We start from the raw sequence: 23,652 nt of genomic DNA on the forward strand, positions 1-23,652 counted from the left end.
TGTCGTGCTTAGCATGGTCGTAAAGTTTGTCATAATCCTTTGAGCGCTAAGAGCAACTAACATCTTATTTCTCACTACAACACCACCCCTTAATCAAACAATAAGGTCATGAGAATAAAGGAAATGATCACCAGCTAAAGAAGCTCTTTATTGTTGAGCAAATCCTCCTTGTCAGAACCCAAGGAAATGTCTAGGGAGTTGTGTAGAGAATATGCATACAGATGTTATGGAGTAACCAGCCAGGGCTGGACAAGTTTATGGTTTCCGTTGTGAGGTCAGCTAAGTCTACCAGCCACAACTACAATGGTTTGTCTAATCTATGTAGTTACAAAGGTTCTAAAAGTCTTTGTAATACAATCTCCTCAGATTGCTTCATGAGTACTGGACTGCGAGGATCTAACCTCAATTGATCACCTTGGGTTTTCAGACAGATCCTGTAAAATAATTAACCCTTTAACCCCTAAAAGTAACTAGAATCCTATTTCTCCTTACATTATCTCCTCTGAATCAAACAGTTGTCATGAGAATAAAGGGCATGATCATCAACTAAAGAAGCTCTTCATTATTACACAAATTCTCCTTGTCATCACCTAAGGAAATGTAAAGTATAGAGAATATCCATGCTGATGTTAGGGTGAAAAGGTTTAATAGAATACGAGGTAAGAAACTGAAAGAGTTTTATTCTTTATTGAGGTTCCTATAAGTACTTGATTTACAATAAAATATGTAAAAGAAAACAAGTTTCATTCACATTACTGCAAGACAGTATCAACTGGACATTAAGATCTTGTGACGTCTAACTGAAATTTGAAAGGTAGATTGCATTTGTGGTCATCAGTTATCCACGTGTATATTTTCCCCAGATGTGAAGCATAAAGACTGAAGCAATGAACAATAAACTCATGACCAACACAGGAACAGGGCCACTGTTGGGAAGAAAGAAAACCCAAGTTAAAAAGTAATAAATATTTAAGAAGAGCAACTTTAAAACCTTGGTCCATCACCAAAATACAACAAAACTGTTACATAAGAAATACACTGAAAAACCAAGAGAATTTCAATTTCCCTCTTTAAAGTTGCTTTCAATGACTAAACTTATCTGCAAGCTGTTCACCATTACATTGCCTTGAAGATTCTTTCCAAGGTGAGTCATCAAGCAGACATGTCAGAAAACACAATACATTGTGCTATCCTTGAGATCATCACACATTGCTGTTCACCCATGGCTTTAACTCCCAAGATCTCATTAGTAATTCTCGCCCATACAGTTCTTATGATGTTGGTTTTGAGAATTTGGTATTGGATCTACTTATAATCCCCTTACTGATATTTTCCTTTTTTCTCATCACTTGTCTGTTTGATTTTGTATTGATATTGTAAGGAGAAATTCTGTCTTGGTCACTTGTGGGAGTTAAGGGTTAACAAAACTCCAGCAAAACGTCCTCTTCAAGTAATTAATATTGCCCACTTTGGATATATTAAAGAAAGGGTCGGGAATGCTAGAAGGAAAAAATGTGCCCTTTGTGTTTCTTGTTATAAAAAATGTTGTTGTTCATCGTGGTTTTAAAGATAAATGAGTGTTAAATCATCTGTCTCAAGATGTGAGAGTCAGGCTAATCGGTTGTGTTAAATAATGTGGTTTCAACTGCTAATCTTTATTAGGCAATGAGATTGAAAGTTTTTTCTCATTTCATGTAAAATGTAACTGTAACCAAAGGCTACTTACACTTTGAGTCCTGGGGAATCTTCCGTGTAAAATCTCCACATTCCACTACTACTGGCTGCTGCTCGAGTTCTTGCTGCAGGGGCAGCACTTCCACCTTTCCTGTGATGAAATAAGACATTCTCTTTAGCAACAGCAATACCATTTTTTCATCTCTCTTTGAAGGAATTCTGATTTGGGAGAAATTAAATAGTCCCTAGACAATACATCAACTTAAACATATATATCCAGTTTTGTTGAGAGTAAGTAATTGTAGATCGATGGTGATTCTTATTTATTCCCTGGTCTCTTTTTCAGAAAATTTTGCAATGAAGGTGAAATCTTTCTTACAGTGGCTTTAGCTGCTAAGAGCAATAAGCATATAATTTTCCCAACAGTACCATACTCAAATCAAAGATTATGTTCAACAGAATGAAAGAAATGATTGAAAGTTCAAGCTCTTGATTATTAAGCACAGTCTCCTAGTGAGAACCTTAGTAAATGCAAAGGGAATGGTGAGGAGAAATACACAATCATGCTAAGGTATAATGTCATTATATTCTCAAAAGGGCCATTTTTTGATAGACGAAATACATTTTTTTGGCAGCAACATCTGTTTAACATTTTTTTTCACCTGGATCCGAGAGTAATTCCCCTTTAGGAGTACGTTCTTCACCCAGTATTGTCTGGTATTGTATATCTATGCGTTCTAAGCTTACGCGTACGTGTAATAACTAGAAAAGCTTAAAACACAAATTACATATCCAATAAATTTGTATCGGGGACTACAATTCCGTTACTTTCAAGTGTAGAGCAAAGCACAAAACATTATCGTCTAAGGATTAAAGAACATGTAAAAGGTCACATCCCACCGAAACAACTCAACGGTTTGTACCGATACAAATCCAAACAAGTTCTCATTGTAAACTCACGCAAAAAACATAACACGAAATATTAAGAAACGACAAAATAAGCCAGCAAAAGCAACAAATGTGGATCAAATTGCTTAGGGTTAAGCTTCCAAGAGAAGCTAAATAATACTTAAATACGTGGTTTTTAAAGAAGAAAGCAGTCTTGTCACCTTTGTTTTACTTGTGTTCCGCCAGACGAACGAGGGGCAACCGATTTTGAGCCGGATCTGCCCGATCCGACTGTCGTAGAAGAAGCTGATTGAACCTGTTGGTAAATAGGAGAAAATTATTCAGATAAAGTCTTTGTGTCATGGATGTAACTTCCATAACTCCAGAATTTTTCTCGATTGAAATTCTACATCTCTCTCACCATGTTGATGACTCGTCTTTTAAGACAAAGAGGAAGCAGATGATTAACGTCACGATTTTCCCATAAGCCATTGCACTGAGACGAAGCTGGTATTGGTACCAAGCCCTCAATGGGATGACGGTTCCTCTGACCCAGTCCCATAAAGATTTATGGCTGCTCTTCCGGTGTTTTTAAGCTTGATTTAATTTAAATAAATGTAGGCAAATGAAAGAAAAGAATGGAATTAAAAATGTTTCGAGAGCAGAAAACAAAAAAATGTTTAAATTGATTTTAGTAAGTCCATTTTGTTTACTGAATGGAGTAAAGTTTTTTTGTTCCCTATACTGTTTACGTTTAGAACCTTTTAAAACGCCAAACCTCTGTTTGTTCTGTGAAGTTTGACGAAGCCAGTGCTGCAATGCATGCTGTGTTTATGCAGAGAATTGCTGTTTGGAGACAAAAAGAAGACGGCTTATGAATTTAATCTCCAGCGCCTTTTCTTGTCTTCAGAACTGGGCAGCTGGTTTCACGAAAAAAAAAAACCTAAATTATTCATCAACGTTGGTGTTGACCGTAAGATTATGGAAGCGGTCCGCGCAGGCGAAATAAGACGAGTGTTTCGGTCTAAATGTGAAATCCAAGTAAGTTATTTTGGCAAAGTTAAAAGGAGTCTTATCGCGGGCTTCGACCGCGCCTATTGGCCCGAGATCAGCCAAAGAAATTGATGCACCGTGACTCTTTCATTTTACATCTGTTTCATTTTACATCTGTTTCTCACTTCAGCTCAAAATGCCAGCAAATCAAGCGACTCTTAGCAAGCTAGAAGCCGTCTTAGCCCGACTGGAATTAGTGGCCGATAAACTTGGCCTAGCTGAGTGTTCGATTAAAAAAGGAGAAACTGAAGCGGACGTACAGGCTTTAGTGGAGCGTCTCGAAAACGTGGCAGGAAAACTCGAACAGCTAAAATCTGGAGCGAGCGGCGAAGGTGACTAAGGGGAAAGAGCTTTCATTTATTTTCTTAAAAGAAAAATAAAACAACCGAGTTTGTACTGAACTTATTCCTCCGTTCGGCAGGATCTGGAAAGATTGTTGAGTTCTACGATGAGGTAAAGCGAATATAGATGTTATTTTCTTTCATCGTCTGTTTACAGGCTTCTATGATTAATTTTCTCACGCAACGATGTTTATTTAATTTTATTACTACCTCTCGTGTAGTTTCTCAAGGGGAAGATACAGGTCTTTTTCAAATTATCAAATGAAATAGGAGGCGATTTGCAGGCACAGGTAAGAGTGGATATTTAATTTTTCAGAACATGGTTGCGTGACTAAGATACGTACTAAACTCATGTCGATTTCATTTTCAGGTGGATCTAGCCAAAAACACTTTTCAAGCACTGAGGGATTTTCTGATGAAAGCTTCTCAAACAAAAATACCTACTAGAGTAAGGGAATCCTTTTAAAATTAACTGAAATTTAAACATTTAAGCGAACTTGAAAAGAAAAACAGCGCACAGATTTGCGTGGCATGGATCGGTGATATGATAATTTGCATTTCAGCTTTGAGAATGGCCAGTGCTTCTTGCGGTCACGATATGTCACGCAAAATACATGAGAAGGGCAACGACAAAATTTTAAAGAGTTTTTTCAAGCTGTAACGTAGAAAGTCAATATTACCTCAAATGACAGACATTGATTTGATTCTGTATCGACCTCTCGCCCGGTGTCTTTGTTGTCCTCCCCTTCTCTGTCAGGTGTGGAGCGATGAAGAAGGCAGCGTACGATCTAAAACGGGTAGTAGACGATTGGAGGGTAAAGAAAAACTAGAATTAAAAATTAATTCAGCCTCAGATTGGACCAAAAAGGAATTTCAACTAAAAATGTTAAAACAATTTAATTCTCAGAGTCAGAATTATAAAAGATGTATGACAGACAGTGCTAAGAATTGATCGTTCGATCTTGGCAGTAAAAGAATTTTACACATATATTTGTATATTTTACTTTGCAAATGTATTTGCTAATATTTTCCTTAGAATATTATTAATTTTCCTTAAATGACACGTGAATAAGTATCTTGAATAGTTTGCTTATTTTTATTTCAGAATGAACTTGCCTCCATGGTTAAACCCATTGCTCAATGTAGAGAGGAAGTGGAGGTATTTTTTTAATCATTTACGCGTGCATTTTCCTGTTTTATTTCCCTGGACGTTGCTTGCAATTTCCCTGGTTCATTTCTGAATCAGGGTGTCGGCTGAGATATGTCCGTCTTACCTCCCCTCCCTCCCCCCCCCCTCCCCCACGCAATTTCGTGCGAAAGTCCCTGAAAATAAACCTCCGTTCGTTCCCAGAGCCAGGCTGACCTCTTTGTCTTGCCTTTTTTTATCGCACAGACGATCTAACAAAAATTCAACTACTTCCGTATTCGAAACAGGAGTATGTCTTTTAAAGAGAACGTTTCAAGTTTTAAAAAAGTGAACCCAGGCTAGTTTAAAAAGTTGGTCATAGGAGTACAAGACCAGCACAGGAGAAGTCTCTCATGCAAAGGTCTACGAGTCCAGCCAGGATCAAACCTCATAGAGCAAAATAATCCGATTGTATTGGTTTTGCTTCACTTCGCTTGTGATTGGTCGTGCCACTCTCTCAACCAATCAGATGCAAACCTAAACCAATCACGACTTGGTCGCCCGCGTTTTCCCGCGCTTTGGTAGTGTGGTTGTTTTACATTGAGTTCTCATTGTCATTTAAGGATATCTTCCTTTTTTCTGATTTGTTGTTGTGATAACTTTGGTTTTGGTTTTACGACACTCGATCGAAAAGCGCTCTAGATGTTCAACTGATAGGCTTTGTATACGACACTCGATCGAAAAGCTCTCTAGATGTTCAACTGAAAGGCTTTACTTCTTCCAGGCTTTCCGTGACCGCAACCGTTCCAGCAAGCAGTTCAATCATCTGTCAGCGGTCAGTGAGGGAATGGATGCATTGTTATGGGTTGGAGCGGTAAGACTATGTTCACGTATGTCTACAGCGTTTTGATGTAGCGCTTTTTGTTAAACAGTTACTGCGTGGAGGATGCAAATAAAGAGCCGTCAAGATGTTGTCCATAAAGGGAACTGAAAGAATATGAGAGACAGTGCGCCTTTTGATACAAATCTATTTTTTTCCTCTCAAAGCCCGGAAAGCCAGATATTTTTGTGAGGGACAGAAAAGATGGAGCAGTTTTCTACACAAACCGAGTTTTGAAGGACTTCAAACAGTATGTATCGTAAAAATTGAAATTAGTCAGGAAGTTATTTAGAGGACAAATTGAAGATAGACTCCAAAATTAAGTGATCGTTTTTGTTTACAGAAATCCATTGCACACTGAATGGGCTCACAGTTTCATTGGCGCTTTGATTGAACTACAACAGTACTGCAAAGAGTTCCATCCGATGGGTGTCACGTGGGCTTCTTGAAAAGAGAAAGGAAAATGCATATACTTTTAATGGCTGCCAGTTAATCTAAGAGAGACTGGGTAATGCACAAAAGATAGAGGCTCACTGGCGACTAAAAACAGGAGGATAAACCTCGAATGATAAAAATGAATGAAAAATAGCAAAAAAATTTAATGGTATTTCTTGTTCTGTTTCGTTTTGCCTAAAAAAAAGAGTTTGTCGTTTAGAAAATACGAATAAGTGTACCTGCAGCCACCGTGCCCAATTCCCCGCTTCTCGTCTGGACATATAGAGCCGCTTAGACCAAAGAAGCAGTGGTCACATTAAGGAACTTGGGTAGTTTTTCTTTTCCAGTCTGTGAATTTTTGCGGTAAAATTTTGAGACAACGGTAAGTCAGCCCAACTTGGATTGGGCGGAGCTAGGAGCCTATTTTAGGCGGAGTTGTGTTTTCGGTGAAGGAAAAAGCCAGCACTACACCAAGCTTGTCTCGCATAAAATTATGAATGAGTGATCGGCGTATATTTTCAATGGGCCACTGACCTCAACTTCACCTCAGTATATTAGATATTGTGATTATGCTAATAAACTGCGTTAAAAAATTGGCGATGGTTGCTAAAAACCCTCGCGTTTCTACATTTTTAACAATCCCCGTCAACCCCAATACCCAGCGTCCACAGAAACTGGGACGAGCGATAACCATGACGTCATCAGAGAAACAGATTTGCGATGAGATTAACTGCTCTCAACGAAAATTGACGTGACACAGTTTTTCCTCCGTGTCGCTCTCAACATGAATATAATTTGATCGCCTTGATGTTTGTTGTTCCCAAAGAGATTATTTCATGGTACTAAACAGCCTATTTGATCATTTAATGAAAATGGCTAAAGTTATTATAATAGTTTTAGACTCCAGAGTTAACCTGTTGTATCTTAATCAAAATAGCAAAGGAAGACATTGTTAAATTGAGTAATATGTGTTTGGTGTAAATTCTTCACATTCCTAACATTAGTATGAATATTCTCCAATCTCCAAACTGTTCTCTATACATTTCCTTTGGTACTGAAAAGGAGAATTTGTTTAACAATCAAGGGCTTAGATAGAATCAAGCTGTATATAATTTCATTTACTCTCAAAATCCAAAGGCAATACTCAAATGAAAAATTGGACACTAGTTTTGGGGGTTAAATGTTAATTACAGTTGATAGCTGATACTACCTCAGGCTCTGATGAGAATTTTTTTAAAGTAAAGTTTTTGGGGACTAGTGTCCCTAATTTAGTAAAAATTAAACCATTGAACAAAAGTGCATGTGATGTTAATCAGTTGTTGCCTTGGTGAAGCAAATCTCATTCTTATGAAATTCTACAGTCAGACAGTAAGGCCTTGAAATATTTCAAGACTTAGTCTTTCTCATCATTAACCCTTAGCAGAATGCAAAAAATTCAAAATGTGCATACTTGACAATACAGTAAAATCTCAGTCACAAGCCCTTAGCTTAACCCTTCAACTCCCAAAAAATCTGAAACAAAATCTGATTGTTAATTCTCCCCTCTAGCTGCTACACATTTTCCTGTCAATCAGTTATGAGAATTTAGAGTTAGATCAAGCTAATTACTTCTACATGATAAGTCTGAGTATTCTCATTACCTGTTTGCAAGATAATGTATGGATATTATGGGGAGAAGTTCCATGTTAATCACTTCTGGGAGTTAAAGAGTTAAATGATATGGTACAGAGTTTTCTTTAGTTTATGATCATGGAAGGAAGAGAGAGTTGGGATATTTACATGATATATCTTTAGGAGACATTGGCACCATCTCCCTTTTTTAGTTTCTGGAGTTTTCTTATCTCAAATATGTTTTTTTCATTATAAATGAAAATTTATAATAGAAAGCTCATTGCTACTTGCAAAAGAAGTTGCATAAAAATCCTGATTAAACAGCTAATGTAACAGGCATTTCTTGTTGTTAGAAATGACAAATGTAAGACATGAACAATTCCCCTCATTAAGCCTGGGTGCTTTTGGGGAAAACAATGAAAATATGTTTAGATAAAGAAAAAAAGAATTATTATCCCTTGATATGCCTGCTGTCCTACTGGTGAGTGAGGGGGGAGGCTTGCTCTGTTGTTCAAATTCCTTTCACCCCCTCTTTTGGAATTTTCTGGTTTCATCCTAATAATATAACAATTTTTAGTTGAGTGAGGTGCAATAGGGTATGGCAACCATGTTTGGCCATTAAAAGGGTGTTGTTGTCAGGGGAAATTGACATCTTGTTTAACCTCTTTAAACAGGTTTTTACTTTTAACAGTTGGCAACTCACAGCTCTTGAAATTCATTTACTGCTACAAATGAGGAATATTTCTTGTAACAACCTCATAATTTTAGGTTCAAAACTCCATCACCAAATTTTTACCACACAGCACCCAACTTATAATAGCAGTAATGAGCTTTCTAATCTAGAAAATTTTTTGCCATCTTACAGGTTGCACCACTAAGTACAAAGAGAGCAAGAATAATTTTACAAGGAGACTGGGCACTATTCCCATTGATTGGAAGTGAGTCACAAACTAGTTCATGCAGCTGTTGATATGAAATGTTCTTTGCATCAAAATTGACCGTAGCTAAGAATGTCCCCGTAATGCAGCAAACACCTTGCATAAGATCCATAGTTTCCTTTCCTTCCTCATCAAAAGGGCCATTCTGCTCTTTCAAAAATGTATGGACCTTGCAACAGAAAGAAAACAGTTTGTCATTTGTTCCTTTGGAAATGAGGTCAACAGAAATCTTACCCAGCTCAAGCCACAACAACAAAGACTGATTCATTTGTGCTATGTCCATCTCAATGAAATCTTCTTGCACTAAAGTAACGTTGATCTTGGAAAGTTCGCTCTCAGTTATCCCCGGCAAAGCAAATTGGTGACCCTGTGCAAGAGCACCAACGTACACTTCGAGTAGGGCACCTCCATCTGGAGATACTTTGATAGAGATGGCAGTATCTTCCAAGGTCTCCCACAAACACTTTAGCTCTACATCTCCATGCCCTTCTAAATTCATGAAGGAGGGGAGGCCTATAATTTCCTTTTCTAATCTTCCTTTAACCTTCACTGTTAAAAACTCAAGACGAGGTATCAACCCCAGAAACGTCTTGTTTACAATCTTTCTAAACGCAACCAGAGGATCCTGAAAAAAGAGAGCAATTTCAGTCGCAGCTTCTTCAAGTGCAACCTCCGATGTTTTGTAACACAAATTGTGATTGCGGATGAAGAAATGAGGACAAAACCCGTCTTGAATAAATCGTAAGAGCTTCTCAAGAACTCGCAGCAATAGATTCAAGGTATTTTCCTCAGACCAAAGGCTGGGATCTTCTTCCTCGAGTGTCCAAAACATCACTGTTTTAAAGTGATAGGAAGTTAATACTCCTCCTAGTTTTTCCTTGAAGTGCCTCGCAAACAACGAACGTAGTAAGTAGTAAACTTTGGATTGCTCTTCTGTAAACCGCTTGCAAAGTTCCGCTTCCGGGTTCGAGAACGAAAGTCGCCATTCCTTCCTGATGTCTCCTGAAAGGTCGGAAGGCTTTGGAACAATCATAAAGCCACTGGAGGTGATATTTTCCACCACATCAGCACTGGGCCAGTTTCTTGGCTGTCTAATTTTCCATTCGTAAGCATTTGTCGGCCATCCAGTGCACTCGATCGCTGGTACACGGTCGGACTCCGCAGATCCTTCCAAAATATCCTTCGATGACGAACGAAAGGTGTAAGAAACCGAAATTTTGTCCTCAGCGCCCGCTAATGGAGCAGTCCACTTAGCACTTGGCTTTTGGTCAGCCATAAACTCAGGAAGAAAGTCTCGCTCGTTAAGTTTTCTCGCAGTCTCAGCTGACACAAAGCAACAATCTTGTTCGGCTTCCACAAGACCAAGGAAGTTTGAAACTGTAGGGTATTTCTCTTCGAAGCACTTCCTATAATCTTGAGGAATAATTAGTTTGACGTGGGCTGGCGCTTCACTAACAGGCTGCATAACTCTAATTTGAGTCTCCAGGGACCAGATCTCTGTAGAAGGGTTCAACATCACCATGACGTCGCCATCACTGAAAACAATATCCGGATACCCTTCTCGGAAGCTTCCTGTGAGGACATAGCGGAGTTCATCAGTCGAGTAATACTTATGTCTCAATTCATACTTCTGCCTTATAGATTCTACGTAACGTTTATAGACTGGAAAGCCATGGAATAACACACGAACTAGTGCTTCCAAATCAGCCATTATGTAATGCAGAGACTTAAACTCGAAAAAACAAATTAGCTCTTTAAGTAACAAGCCAATCGAGTCGCTCACAGCCGATTCTCGCAAACAAGGTTGGGTGGACTTCCTTTTACACAAATTGTCGTAAAATGTTAAATTAAAGGTGGTACGTTTTACGTCATATGTAAGTGTAAGCGAACGAAAAAGTGTAAGAAACCGAAATTTATGTGTAATGTTTTTATTTTTTACTGGGATACCTGTGGTAGCCCAGTCATAAAATGCCTTTGTTTTTTTGTAGTCTTTTTTCTTTTTTCTTTTTTTTTTTTCCCCTCCGCCACAAAATGGAAAAATTGCACAATAGTACCCAGAGGTCATTGGGCCCTCAACACCATGACAACTAACTGTGATCTAATGAGGTGTTCACAAGCTGATCACGCGTGCTATCTTGATGATGATTGACGTTGTCATGCACGGACATCATTGTATGTGATGTTAATCAGTTGTTGCTTTAGTGAAGCAAATGTCAGTCTTATGAATTCTGCAGTTGGACAGTAAGGTGTGGAAATATTTCAAGACTCAATCTTTCTAATCATTAACCCTTGGAATGCAGAAAATTCAAAATGCCTGTACTTGACAACACAGTAAAATCTCAGTCACAAGCCCTTAGATTAACTCTTCAACTCCCAAAATCCAACAGTTAATTCTCCTCTCTAGCTGCTACACATGTCTTTGTAAATAAGGTATGAGAATTTGGTGTTATATCAAGCTAACAACTTCTACCTGATAAGTCTGAGTATTCTCATTACTTGTTTACAGGATAATGTATGGATATTATAGGGAGAAGATCCATGTTAATCACTTCTGGGAGTTAAAGGGTTAAATGATATGGTACAGAGTTTCTTTCTGTTTATGATCATGGAAGGAAGAAAGTTGGGATATTTACATGATATGTCTTTAGGAGACATTGGCACCATCAGTCTCTTGTTTAGTTTTTTGGAGCTTTCTTCTTTCAAATATGCTTTGTTCATTACAAATGAATATCTATAATAGAAAACTCATTGCTACTCACAAAAGAGGTTGCATGAAAATCCTGATTAAACAGCTAATGTAACTGGCATTTCCTTCCATTGGAAATGACAAAAATATGACAAATAATGCCCCTTGTTAAGCCTGGGTGCTTTTGAGGAAAACAATGAAAAATATGTTTAAATAAAGAAAAAAAGGAATTATTTTCCCTTAATGGTCCTTGCTGTTCTACTGGTGAGCGAGAGGGGAAGGCTTGCTCTGTTGCTCCAATTCCTTTCATCCCCTCTTTTGGAATTTTCTGGCTACATCCTAATAATATAACAATTTTAAGTTGAGCGAGGTGCAGTAGGGTATGGCAACCACATTTGGACATTAAAATGGTGTTGTTGTCAAGGGAAATTAGCTCTGTTTCCCATGGCAACATCTTGTTTAACCTCTTTAAACAGGTTTTTACTTTTAACAATTGGCAACTCATAGCTCTTCAGATTTGTTTACTGCTTCAAATGAGGAATATTTCTTGTAACAATATCATAATTTTAGGTTCAAAACTCCATCACCAAATTTTTTTCCATACAGCACCCAACTAGTAATAGCAGTAATGAGCTTTCTAATCTAGAAATTTTTTTGCCATCTTACAGGTTGCACCACTAAGTACAAAGAGAGCAAGAATAATGTTACAAGGAGACTGGGCACTATTCCCATTGATTGGAAGGAAGTCGCAAACCAGTTCATGTAGCTGTTGATATGAAATGTTCTTTGCATCAAAATTGACCGTAGCTAAGAATGCCCCTGTGGTGCAACAAACACCTTGGATAAGATCCATGGTTTCCTTTCCTTCCTCATCAAGGGGGCCATTCTGTTCTCTCAAAAATGTATTGACCTTGCAAAGGAAAGAAAACAGTTTGTCATTTGTTCCTTTGGAAGTAAGGTCAACAGCAATCTTACCCAGCTCAAGCCATAACAACAAAGACTGATTCATATGTGCTACATCCATCTCAAAGAAATCTTCTTGCACTGAAGTAACCTTGATCTTGGAAAGTTCGCTCTCAGTTTTCCCCATGATAAAAGCAAATTGGTGACCCTGTGCAAGAGCGTCAACGTACACCTCGAGTAGGGCAACTCCATCTGGAAATGCTTTGATAGAGATGGCAGTATCTTCCAAGGTCTCCCACAAACACTCTAGCTCTACATCTCTATGCCCTTCTAAATTCATGAAGGAGGCGTGACCTGTAATTTTATTTTCAAATTTTCCTTTAACTTCCACTGTTAAAAGGCCAAGGCGAGGTATCAATCCCAGAAACTCCTCGTTTACAACCTTTCCAAGCGCAACCAAAGGATCCTGAAAAAAGAGAGCAATTTCAGTCGCAGCATCTACAAGCGCAACCTTCGATGTTTTGTAACACAAATTGTGACTGCGGATGAAAAAATGAGGACAAGACCCGTCCTGAATAAATCGTAAGAGCTTCTTAAGAACCCGCAGTAATAGATTCATGGTACTTTCCTTAGACCAAAGGCTGGGATCTTCCTCCTCGAGTGTCCAAAACATCACTGTTTTAAAGTGATAGGAAGTTAATACTCCTCCTAGTTTTTCTTTGAAGTGTCTCGCATACAACGAACGTAGTAAGTAGTAAACTTTGGATTGCTCTTCTGTAAACCACTTGAAAAGTTCCGCTTCCGGGTTTGAAAACGAAAATCGCCATTCTTTCCTGATGTCTCCTGAAAGGTCGGAAGGCTTTGGTACAATCATAAAGCCACTGGAGGTGATATTTTCCACCACATCAGTACTGGGCCAGTTTCTTGGCTGTCTAATTTTCCATTCGTAAGCATTTGTCGGCCATCCAGTGCACTCGATTGCTGGTACACGATCGGACTCCACAAATCCATGATGGCTCGTCGCTTTCACATTAACCTTCGACGGCGAACGAAAGGTGTAAGAAACCGAAATTTTGTCCTCAGCGCCCGCTAATGGAGCAGTCCACTTAGCACTTGGCTTTTGGCCAGCCATAAACTCAGGAAGAAAGTCTCGCTCGTTAAGTTTTCTCGCAATCTCAGCTGACACAAAGCAGCAATCTTGTTCAACTTCCACAAGACCAAGGAAAGTTGAAATTGTAGGGTTTTTCTCTTCGAAGCGCTCACTGTAACCTGGAGGAATGATTAGCTTGACATGGGCTGGCGCTTCACTAACAGGCTGAATAACTTTACTTTGAGTCTCCGAGGACCAGATCTCTGTAGAAGGGTTCAAAATCATCATGGCGTCGGTATCACTGAACAAAGTATCCGGATACCCTTCTCGGAAGCTTCCGGTGAAGACGAAGCGGAGTTCATCGGTCGAGTGATACTTATGATTTAATTCAAAGTTCTTCCTAGCAGATTCTACGTAACGTCTATAAACTGGAAAACCATGGAATAACACACGAACTAGTGTTTCCAAATCAGCCATTATGTAATGCAGAGACTTAAATTTGAAAATATAATTAGCACTTTTAAGTAACAAGCCGATTCAGTCCCTCACAGCCAATTCTCGCGGACGAGGTTGGGTCGACCTCCCTTACACAAATTGTCGTAAAATTAAATCAAAGGTGCTACGTTTTACGTTATGTGTAAGTTTAAGCGTGTGAAGTAGATTCATTCACGGTGACTTAGGTTAAACATAGGCATGTGTAGTGTGCAAGAGTTATTTTTTTTGGCTGGGTGGGTTAGGAAAGGACGGGTTTTTTTGTGTAATTAATGTTTTTATTTTTGTCACTGAAAAGAGCTTAACTTTCAAAAACCGAAAATATCGCAGAAAGACAGAAAAGAACCAAATTTATCTGACCTCACAGAGACGTTATGTGATGTACTGTCTCTATCGTCTAAATGATTCTAACTAAAAATGAAATGCATCATGCCGCCCTTACTGTTGTCTCCTTCGCAGGCGTTGTTTGGCCTCGTCACGCAACGCCCTCTCTTTGAAACTGGAAATAGAGGGCGTTGTGTGACGAGACCAAATAACGTTTGCGAAAGAGACTACGCTTACTGCCGCTTCCTCCAACAGAGAGAAATCAAAATTATTCGTCTACAGTGACTCACCTCAAAGATATAATTCCGCGTAATTTTACTACGAAAATCAAACTGAAACTCTGTTGTACCTCTAATAGACCCTAACCAAAGATATACAGCGATCTCGAATAAGTAAAGATACATTGAAGAAGATGAAAGGATAATATTTCAAAGAGGGCTCCTTAATTGATTGTTGCCTATCTGGACTTTGCCCTCTGTGTGTGATCTTCATGATAAAATGCAGGTTGTTTTACAAGGAATTAACACGCAATTGGGTTAAGTCCAAGGTAGCTTAGAGCGACTTCAATTCGTAGAAAAAGTCAAACGCGGGAGAATTGCGTGGAAAACTCAATATCAGTAGCATTTAGTTCCATGTGAATTTTTTTCAGTGGGTTGGACAACACAGTTAGAATGCGTTATAAAATGCAGGTTGTTTACAAGAAAATGACACGTGATAGAGCGAAGTCCAATGTGTCGAAATGGAATTTGATTGGTGGAATACGATTCAAGCAAGTGAAAAATTGGCTAATGTTCATGTAGTGCAATAATTGGATATGTTCTGATTGGACTTTGTACGTCATGTGTGTACGTTATGTGTGATTAGAGGGTGATTTGTAAGAAAAAATTAGATGTTAGTCACTCTTAGGAGTCATAGGATTAAAGAGCATCTATAAACGTTTTCCAAGATTTCAGTTGAACAGGCAGACCTTAAGGATCATGAAATAGAACGCTGGTCGATTGATTCGGTCGAGGATCCCTAACAAAGCATTCAAAAAAGCCAATAAAAGGAAAATAATTAAAGAAGTCAATCAGAACTCTAAATACAAAGAACCGAAAAAAGCTGGAAAAGGAGAGTTGGTGGCGATGTGCTTTAGTTTTTTCAGATCATCATAATTATGAAGGTTTGAATAAGAAATCTAGCAGTCACAACCCTTGTAAGTGGAATACAGCATTAGATAGGGCATTTGCATTGTGTTTAATCTTAGCGTTTAGTCCTGATAGCGCGATTTCAGCCAAGTTAAATGGTGTGGATCATCTATGTCTTATAAAATTTCCTTTCAAACCCTCGTAATCTGCGTTACTTAATACTTCACATGTACACTCATTCAGCTTCTGCTCGTGCTCTGCTGTTTTCCCAGATCAGGGTCGATTAGGTCTTCCATCCTCCATTGAAGTTGGGTGGGGGCTGGGAAAGGAGCGAGCGACTGGGCTCATCCTCTGAAAAGCGGCAGGTCAATGGTACCTAGTCGTGTTTGCATGCAAAACACAACCATACCTTGGAATTACAATTTTTGAAATCATTGACTCATTTCTTTAAAAAGAGCGTATTTTGTGTGGTTCTGAAACCATTGTTGTTTTGTTGTTGTCCTGTGGTAGAAGGATTACTTTAAACTGTTCTGTATAAATTTCCTTTGGTACTGACAAAGAGTTTTAGTTTCATGATCAAGGGCTTATTTAGCTCTAGATCGTTTCATTTATTCTCACAATTCAAAGGTGATACTCAAAGGTAAATTAGAAGCTAGTTACTTTTGGGGGTTAGATGTTAATGACAGTTGATAGCTGATACCACCTCTGATTCCAATGAGAATTTTTTAAATGTAAAGTTTTTGGGGACTTGTGTCCCTAATTAAGTAAAAATTCAGCCATTGAACAAAAGTGTATGTGATGTTAATCAGTTGTTGCTTTAGTGAAGCAAATGTCAGTCTTATGAATTCTGCAGTTGGACAGTAAGGTGTGGAAATATTTCAAGACTCAGTCTTTCTAATCATTAACCCTTGGAATGCAGAAAATTCAAAATGCCTATACTTGTCAACACAGTAAAATCTCAGTCACAAGCCCTTAGATTAACTCTTCAACTCCCAAAATCTGATTGTTAACTCTCCCCTCTAGTTGCTATATATTTCCCTGTAAATAAGTTATGAGAATTTAGTGTTATATCAAGCTAACAACTTCTACCTGATAAGTCTGAGTATTCTCATTACCTGTTTGCAAGATAATGTATGGATATTATAGGGAGAAGATCCATGTTAATCACTTCTGGTAGTTAAAGGGTTAAATGATGTGGTACAGAGTTTATTTCAGTTTATGATCATGGAAGGAAGAGAGTTGGGATATTAGCATGATATGTCTTTAGGAGACATTGGCACCATCAGTCTCTTGTTTAGTTTTTGGAACTGTCTTATTTCCAATATGTTTTGTTCATTACAAATTTAAATTTATGATAGAAAGCTCATTGCTACTCACAAAAGAGGTTACATGAAAATCCTGATTAAACAGCTGATGCAATAGGCATTTCTTGCTATTAGAAATGACAAATGTAAGACATGAACAATTCCCCTCATTGAGCCTGGGTGCTTTTGGGGAAAACAATGAAAAGTTTGTTTAGATAAAGAAAAAAAGAATTATTATCCCTTGATGTGTCTTGCTGTCCTACTGGTGAGTGAGGGGGGAGGCTTGCTCTGTTGCTCCAATTCCATCCACCCCCTCTTTTGGAATTTTCTGGGTCCATCCTAATAATATAACAATTTTCAGTTGAGTGAGGCTCAGTAGGGTATGGCAACCACGTTTGGACATTAAAAGGGTGTTGTTGTCAGGGGAAATTGACTCTGTTTCCCATGGCAACATCTTGTTTAACCTCTTTAAACAGGTTTTTACTTTTAGCAGTCAGCAATTCACAGCTCTTAATATTTGTTTACTGCTACAAATGAGGAATATTTCCTGTAACAACATCATGATTTTAGGTTCAAAACTCCATCACCAAATTTTTACCATACGGCAATAACTTATAAATGCAGTAATGAGCTTTCTAATCTAGAAAATTTTTTGCTATCTTACAGGTTGCACCACTAAGTACAAAGAGAGCAATAATAATGTCACAAGGATCTTGGGCACTATTCCCATTAATTGGAAGTGAGTCACAAACCAGTTCATGCAGCTCTTGATATGAAATGTTCTTTGCATCAAAATTGACCGTAGCTAAGAATGCCCCCGTGGTGCAACAAACACCTTGGATAAGATCCATGGTTTCCTTTCCTTTCTCATCAAGAGGGCCATTCTGCTCTTTCAAAAATATATGGACCTTGCAAAGGAAAGAAAACAGTTTGTCATTTGTTCCTTTGGAAGTAAGGTCAACAGCAATCTTACCCAGCTCAAGCCACAACAACAAAGACTGATTCATATGTGCTACCTCCATCTCAAAGAAATCTTCTTGCACTGAAGTAACCTTGATCTTGAAAAGTTCGCTCTCAGTTTTCCCCATGATAAAAGCAAATTGATGACCCTGTGCAAGAGCATCAACGTACACCTCGAGTAGGGCAACTCCATCTGGAAATGCTTTGATAGAGATGGCAGTATCTTCCAAGGTCTCCCACAAACACTCTAGCTCTACATCTCTATGCCCTTCTAAATTGATGAAGGAGTCGTGACCTGTAATTTTATTTTCAAATTTTCCTTTAACTACCACTGTTAAAAGGCCAAGGCGAGGTATCAACCCCAGAAACCCCTCGTTTACAACCTTTCCAAGCGCAACCAAAGGATCCTGAAAAAAGAGAGCAATTTCAGTCGCAGCATCTTCAAGCGCAACCTTCGATGTTTTGTAACACAAATTGTGATTGCGGATGAAGAAATGAGGACAAAACCCGTCTTGAATAAATCGTAAGAGCTTCTTAAGAACCCGCAGTGATAGATTCAAGGTACTTTCCTCAGACCAAAGGCCGGGATCTTCTTCCTCGAGTGTCCAAAACATCACTGTTTTAAAGTGATAGGAAGTTAATACTCCTCCTAGTTTTTCTTTGAAGTGCCTCGCATATAACGAACGTAGTAAGTAGTAAACTTTGGATTGCTCTTCTGTTAACCACTTGAAAAGTTCCGCTTCCGGGTTCGAGAACGAAAGTCTCCATTCTTTCCTGGTGTCTCCTGAAAGGTCGGAAGGCTTTGGTACAATCATAAAGCCACTGGAGGTGATATTTTCCACCACATCAGCACTGGGCCAGTTTCTTGGCTGTCTAATTTTCCATTCGTAAGCATTTGACGGCCATCCAGCGCACTCGATTGCTGGTACACGGTCGCACTCCACAAATCTATGGTGGCTCGTCCCTTTCATTTTAACCTTCGACAGCGAACGAAAGGTGTAAGAAACCGAAATTTTGCCCTCAGAGCCCGGTAATGGAGCGGTCCACTTAGCACTTGGCTTTTGGTGAGCCATAAACTCGTGAAGAAAGTCTCGCTCGTTAAGTTCTCTCGCAATCTCAGCTGACACGAAGCAACAATCTTGTTCAACTTTCACAAGACCAAGGAAGGTTGAAATTGTAGGGTTTTTCTCTTCGAAGCGCTCACTGTACCCTGGAGGAATGATTAGCTTGACGTGGGCTGGCGCTTCACTAACAGGCTGAATAACTTTACTTTGAGTCTCCGAGGACCAGATCTCTGTGGAAGGGTTCAAAATTACCATGGCGTCGGTATCACTGAACAAAGTATCCGGATACCCTTCTCGGAAGCTTCCAGTGAAGACGAAGCGGAGTTCATCGGTCGAGTGATACTTATGATTTAATTCAAAGTTCTTCCTAGTAGGTTCTACGTAACCTCTATAAACTGGAAAACCATGGAATAACACACGAACTAATTCTTCCAATTCAGCCATTATGTGATGCAGAGACTTAAACTCGAAAAGAAAATTTAGCACTTTAAGTAACAAGCCGATTCTCGCGGACAAGGTTGGGTCGACCTCCCTTACACAAATTGTCGTAGAATGTTAAATTAAAGGTGCTACGTTTTACGTTATATGTAAGTTTAAGCGAACGAAAAGGTGTAAGAAACCGAAATTTTATGTTTAATGTTTCTATTTTTGTCTCCAAAAACAGCGTTACTTTAAAAAAACGAAAATATCACTGAAAGACAGAAATTCTCTCTATTAGACTCTAGACTCTATTAGACTCTATTGTCTAAATACTACTAGCTAAAAATGAAATTCAGCCTGTCACGCTTATTTTGTCTCCTTCGCTGCAGTTGTTTGGTCGCGTCACACAACGCCCTCTCTTTCCTGTTTGAAAGAGAGCGCGTTGCGTGACGAGACCAAATAACGGTTGCGAAAGAGACTACGCTTACTGCCGTTCCTCCAACAGAGAGAAAATGAAAATTATTCTTCCACAGTTAGTTACCTCAAAAATGTAATTTTGCGTAATTTTACTACGAAAAGCAAACTGAAAGTCAAACGCAGGAGAATTGCGTGGAAAACTCAATATCAGTAGCATTTTAGTTCCATGTGAATTTTTGTCAGTGAGGTTGGACAATGCAGTTAGAATGCGTGATAAAATGCAGGTTGTTTACAAGAAAATGACATGTGATAGAGCGAAGTCCAATGTGGCACAACGGAATTTGATTGGTGGAATACAATTCAAGCACGTGTAAAATTTTCTAGTGTTCATGTAGTGCAACTAGACCCTGTGAGCAGGGTAACTGGGATACCTGGATGGTACGGGATTCTTGGAATCAAGTGTAGTGATACTACGGGTGTCGGACTAGTATACTGAAATAGTGAGCTCAAGTCTGGCCAAGGGCATACACCTATTTCAAAACATAGCCATGCTATGCATGTAAGAGTTATTTTTTGTAGGGTGGGTGGATAACTTGAAACACTGTAAGTGGTCTACATTCTTACAAAAGGAAAGAAGAGTATTAACGCGGAAAAGAGCGAAAATGTCGAATTACCTCACACACAGGTATTTTGTGGTAGATTATGTGTGTTGTGCGAATAAATGTCACCAAAAATAAACTGTATTGGTGCCACGGATACCTGTTAGTACAAAATGCAGACAGCAGACTGCAGACCGGATACAAAATATAGACTGCAGACTGGCAGAGTGGGTACAAAATGCAGACTGAGAATCTGAAGAGTTTTTACGTACAAAATGCAGACAGCAGACTGCAGACCGGATACAAAATATAGACTGCAGACTGGCAGAGTGGGTACAAAATGTAGACTGAGAATCTGAAGAGTTTTTACGTCTGGTATACAATAACATGTCATCTTACAGCTTACAGCTTACCGAGCGTCACGCAATCGCTCTTCCGCGATCAGCCTTAAAGATTATTTGCATTATTGTGGAAAATTCCTGGCCCATTTCTTGATGAAAATCGATCGTAATATGATCTCAAGCCTTCAATATAGTCTTCTTACTTTGCGCACCAGTTGGTTGGTGTGATGTCTGTACAGATTTTACCAACGTAATAAAAGTAGATGACGTGAATAACAGTGATAGTAAAGCAAGCTTCAAACGGCAGAAATCCCCAGAAACTACAACGGATACACAGGGTATGAGTAACTTTTATTGATTTTAAGAGAAAAATGTTCATGTTTCGAAATATTTCTCGTTGTAAATCGACCATATTTCGTTCCTTATACTATTCCTTATAACGTGTTCAAATTTTGAACGGTTCCTCTCATAACTTAACACCGAGTCACACAACGCGTGACGCGTTCATGAATTAATCGTTAACTTTTTCTTGAGGTGTGAGCTTGGGTCGCCTGTGACAAGACAATTGCGTAAACAATACTTAACATAATAACATTATACACAAAAAACACAGGATTTTGGATTATGTATTTATTAAAAAAGAATATCCATACAACTAAAATGAAAACTAACATAAGATTCACCTTTCTGATCGTTAAATTAATACCATTCGCACTGTTATCGAAGCTACGTTCCCTGGCATCAAGTGAATCCAACATGGCGTCTTTCTTCACAAGCAGTTTGCATCCATCAGAGTTTTGTTCTTCAGTCTCACGGTAGGAGTGTTGTTCAATAGATTGCATAGAGTAAATGCAGTTTGGTTTCAGATTTCAGATTTTGCTTTTTACAACAAGTGTACATTTTTCAACTAAGACATTGGCATACTTGGCATACTTGGCATACTTGGCATACTTGGCATACTTGGCATACTTGGCATACAAGGCATACAAGGCATTCAAGGCTTTTAGGGCTTTTATGGCTTTCATGGCTTTCAAGCGTTCGCGATTCAATCCGTTCCAAAATTATCGCTCAATTATCGCTTTTGGTGTGGATTGGCCGCGAAAAATACGACTTGTGTATGCGTCTATCAGTATTTGAGCGTTTGCGCCATGATGTTCCAGCTGATAGTAATCCAAACACGTTGAAATACAAAACGACTGATAAAAGAGTTTTATAAGCAAAAATCTCGTGGTTCGTCATGTGACCCGACTCTGTCCGTGTATGACAACGTCAATCACCATCAGGATAACACGCGTGATCAGAATGTGAACACCTCTTTGGATCACAGGTAGTTGTCATGGTGTTGAGGGCACAATGACCACTGAGTACTATTGCGCAATTTTTCCATTTTGTGGCGGAGGAAAAAAAACCCCCAAAAAACAAAGGCATTTTATGACTGGCCTACCACAGGTATCCCAGTAATAAGCCCAAAATTTCTGGTTAATGTCATTCTTTGTGCACAGCCCCATAATCCATGACATCATTTACAAGAAAACAATACCCAAACATTGTGATTGGTGCAAGATATCCAAATGCTATGATATGATTGGTGCGAGATACATACCCTAATGCGGCAATCTGATTAGTGCGAGATGTACCGTGATGCGGCGATCCGATTGGTGCGAGCTAAATACCACTCTATACGCTAACATAGAGTTTTTTTTTGGTAAAAAAAAAAATAATTAAAAAAGGCGAGTTATTTAACCCCTAACACACTAAAGTCAGTATGCATATTCTCCGTACTGTTCACTTTACATTTCGTAAGGTTCTGATAAGGAGAATTTGTTTAACAATCAAGAGTGTAACTGCAATGTAACCAACGTGTGTCAGTGGAAGGTCTGGGTACAAGACTACTTCCTCGGTCATTCTCGTGACCTTTATATGTGATTAGAGGGTGATTTGTGAGGAGAAATTAGATGTTAGTCACTCTTATGAGTCAAGATTTCGTTTTCCAAGATTTCAGTTGAACAAGCAGACCCTGAGGTTCATGAAATAGAGCGCTGGTCGATTGATTCGGTCGTGGTGGATCCATGACAAAGCAATTAAAAAATTCAATGAGAGGAAAATAACTAAAGAAGTCAATCAGAACTCTAAATACAAAGAACCGAAAAAAACGGGAAAAGGCGAGTGATCAAGTCGCGATGCGTTTTAGTTTTTTCAGTGCATCATAATTATGAAGGTTTGAATGGGAGATTTAGCAATCACAACCCTTTAAGTGGAATACAGCATTAGATACGGCATTTGCGTCATCATTTCTCTTGATTGTGTTTAATCTTAGCGTTTACTCCTGATAGCGCGATTTTAGCCAAGTTTAATTAGTGGTTTATCTATGTCAGATAAAATTTCCTTTCAAACCCTTGTAATCTACGTTACTTGATACTTCACATGTACACTCAGTCAAATTCCGCTCGTGTTCTGCTGTTTTCCCATATCAGGGTCGATTAGGTCTTCCATCCTCCATTGAAGTTGGGTGGGGGCTGGGAAAGGAGCGAGCGCAGGCTCGTTTTCTGAACAGCGGCTGGTTAATCGTGCTTAGCCTTGTTTGCATGTAAAACACAAACATAACTTGGAATTACAATTTTTTTAAATCATTGACTGAATTCTTTAAAAAGTGTGTATTTCGTGTGGTTCTGAAACCATTGTTGTTTTTTTGTTGTTTTGTGGTATAAGGATTATTTTTTGCCTCTTTAAAAAAATTTCTGCTTTACATAATTTGGTCACCTCGGCACCCGCAAATTGTCATGTTTTGTCTGCGTTTTGTCAAAAATATGTTTTGGGTCAATTCGATAGCAATTCCATTACGTTCGTTGAATCATACAGGATATGATAAAATCAACAAAAGGTAGCGTGCAAAGTAATATAAGAGAGAAATATTTGCGATTTTCGATTCATGAGCAGGGAAGTTTAAATCAAGTTTTTGTAGGGGACATCTTATTAAAT

The 23,652-nt window shown here is 38.7% G+C and overlaps 5 protein-coding genes across 6 annotated transcripts; 1 reads left to right on the plus strand and 4 right to left on the minus strand.

Annotated features, from left to right (window-relative positions):
* Positions 1 to 668: 668 nt before the first annotated feature.
* On the minus strand, positions 669 to 4,741 carry LOC113676061 (protein transport protein Sec61 subunit beta). Its single transcript, XM_027192683.2, has 5 exons — positions 4,637 to 4,741; positions 2,984 to 3,158; positions 2,784 to 2,878; positions 1,727 to 1,825; positions 669 to 926 (listed from the first exon to the last, which is right to left on the minus strand). The coding sequence occupies exons 2-5, from the start codon at positions 3,122 to 3,124 to the stop codon at positions 839 to 841; spliced, it is 423 nt and encodes a 140-aa protein (XP_027048484.2). The 5' UTR covers positions 3,125 to 3,158; positions 4,637 to 4,741; the 3' UTR covers positions 669 to 838.
* LOC113676060 (adenylyl cyclase-associated protein 2) lies at positions 3,359 to 7,693 on the plus strand. 2 transcript variants are annotated; one of them, XM_027192682.2, is made up of 9 exons: positions 3,360 to 3,603; positions 3,746 to 3,947; positions 4,037 to 4,068; positions 4,178 to 4,246; positions 4,327 to 4,404; positions 5,062 to 5,115; positions 5,867 to 5,956; positions 6,130 to 6,212; positions 6,306 to 7,693. In XM_027192682.2, the coding sequence occupies exons 1-9, from the start codon at positions 3,385 to 3,387 to the stop codon at positions 6,409 to 6,411; spliced, it is 933 nt and encodes a 310-aa protein (XP_027048483.2). In that variant the 5' UTR covers positions 3,360 to 3,384; the 3' UTR covers positions 6,412 to 7,693. The 2 variants fall into 2 exon arrangements, with proteins under 2 accessions (XP_089049552.1, XP_027048483.2); XM_089193426.1 differs by lacking the exon at positions 4,178 to 4,246 and having other exon boundaries at positions 3,359 to 3,603.
* Positions 7,694 to 8,716: 1,023 nt separating this feature from the next.
* Positions 8,717 to 11,049, minus strand: LOC149034087 (uncharacterized). Its single transcript, XM_089193424.1, has one exon. The coding sequence runs from the start codon at positions 11,009 to 11,011 to the stop codon at positions 8,843 to 8,845; it is 2,169 nt and encodes a 722-aa protein (XP_089049550.1). The 5' UTR covers positions 11,012 to 11,049; the 3' UTR covers positions 8,717 to 8,842.
* Positions 11,050 to 11,620: 571 nt separating this feature from the next.
* Positions 11,621 to 14,539, minus strand: LOC113676059 (uncharacterized). The gene has a single exon (XM_089193425.1). It carries the CDS (start codon positions 14,100 to 14,102, stop codon positions 12,270 to 12,272), a length of 1,833 nt encoding a protein of 610 aa, XP_089049551.1. The 5' UTR covers positions 14,103 to 14,539; the 3' UTR covers positions 11,621 to 12,269.
* A 2,839-nt stretch (positions 14,540 to 17,378) lies between these two features.
* On the minus strand, positions 17,379 to 20,196 carry LOC113676056 (uncharacterized). Its single transcript, XM_027192678.2, has one exon. It carries the CDS (start codon positions 19,338 to 19,340, stop codon positions 17,508 to 17,510), a length of 1,833 nt encoding a protein of 610 aa, XP_027048479.2. The 5' UTR covers positions 19,341 to 20,196; the 3' UTR covers positions 17,379 to 17,507.
* Between the last annotated feature and the right edge of the window lie 3,456 nt (positions 20,197 to 23,652).

This window comes from Pocillopora damicornis, chromosome 14 (assembly GCF_964200805.1).
Source record: "Pocillopora damicornis chromosome 14, jaPocDami1.2, whole genome shotgun sequence".
In the NCBI taxonomy this organism is placed as follows: domain Eukaryota; kingdom Metazoa; phylum Cnidaria; class Anthozoa; order Scleractinia; family Pocilloporidae; genus Pocillopora; species Pocillopora damicornis.

Coding starts and splice junctions, on each gene's coding strand:
- LOC113676061 (XM_027192683.2), bottom strand. CDS start 3,124: ATGGGACTGGGTCAGAGGAACCGTCATCCCATTGAGGGCTTGGTACCA. Junction 2,879..2,983: donor AAAGACGAGTCATCAACATG/GTGAGAGAGATG, acceptor ATTTACCAACAG/GTTCAATCAGCTTCTTCTAC. Junction 1,826..2,783: donor GGAACACAAGTAAAACAAAG/GTGACAAGACTG, acceptor ATTTCATCACAG/GAAAGGTGGAAGTGCTGCCC.
- LOC113676060 (XM_027192682.2), top strand. CDS start 3,385: ATGCTGTGTTTATGCAGAGAATTGCTGTTTGGAGACAAAAAGAAGACG. Junction 3,948..4,036: donor ATCTGGAGCGAGCGGCGAAG/GTGACTAAGGGG, acceptor TCCGTTCGGCAG/GATCTGGAAAGATTGTTGAG. Junction 5,116..5,866: donor AATGTAGAGAGGAAGTGGAG/GTATTTTTTTAA, acceptor TACTTCTTCCAG/GCTTTCCGTGACCGCAACCG.
- LOC149034087 (XM_089193424.1), bottom strand. CDS start 11,011: ATGACCTCTGGGTACTATTGTGCAATTTTTCCATTTTGTGGCGGAGGG.
- LOC113676059 (XM_089193425.1), bottom strand. CDS start 14,102: ATGGCTGATTTGGAAACACTAGTTCGTGTGTTATTCCATGGTTTTCCA.
- LOC113676056 (XM_027192678.2), bottom strand. CDS start 19,340: ATGGCTGAATTGGAAGAATTAGTTCGTGTGTTATTCCATGGTTTTCCA.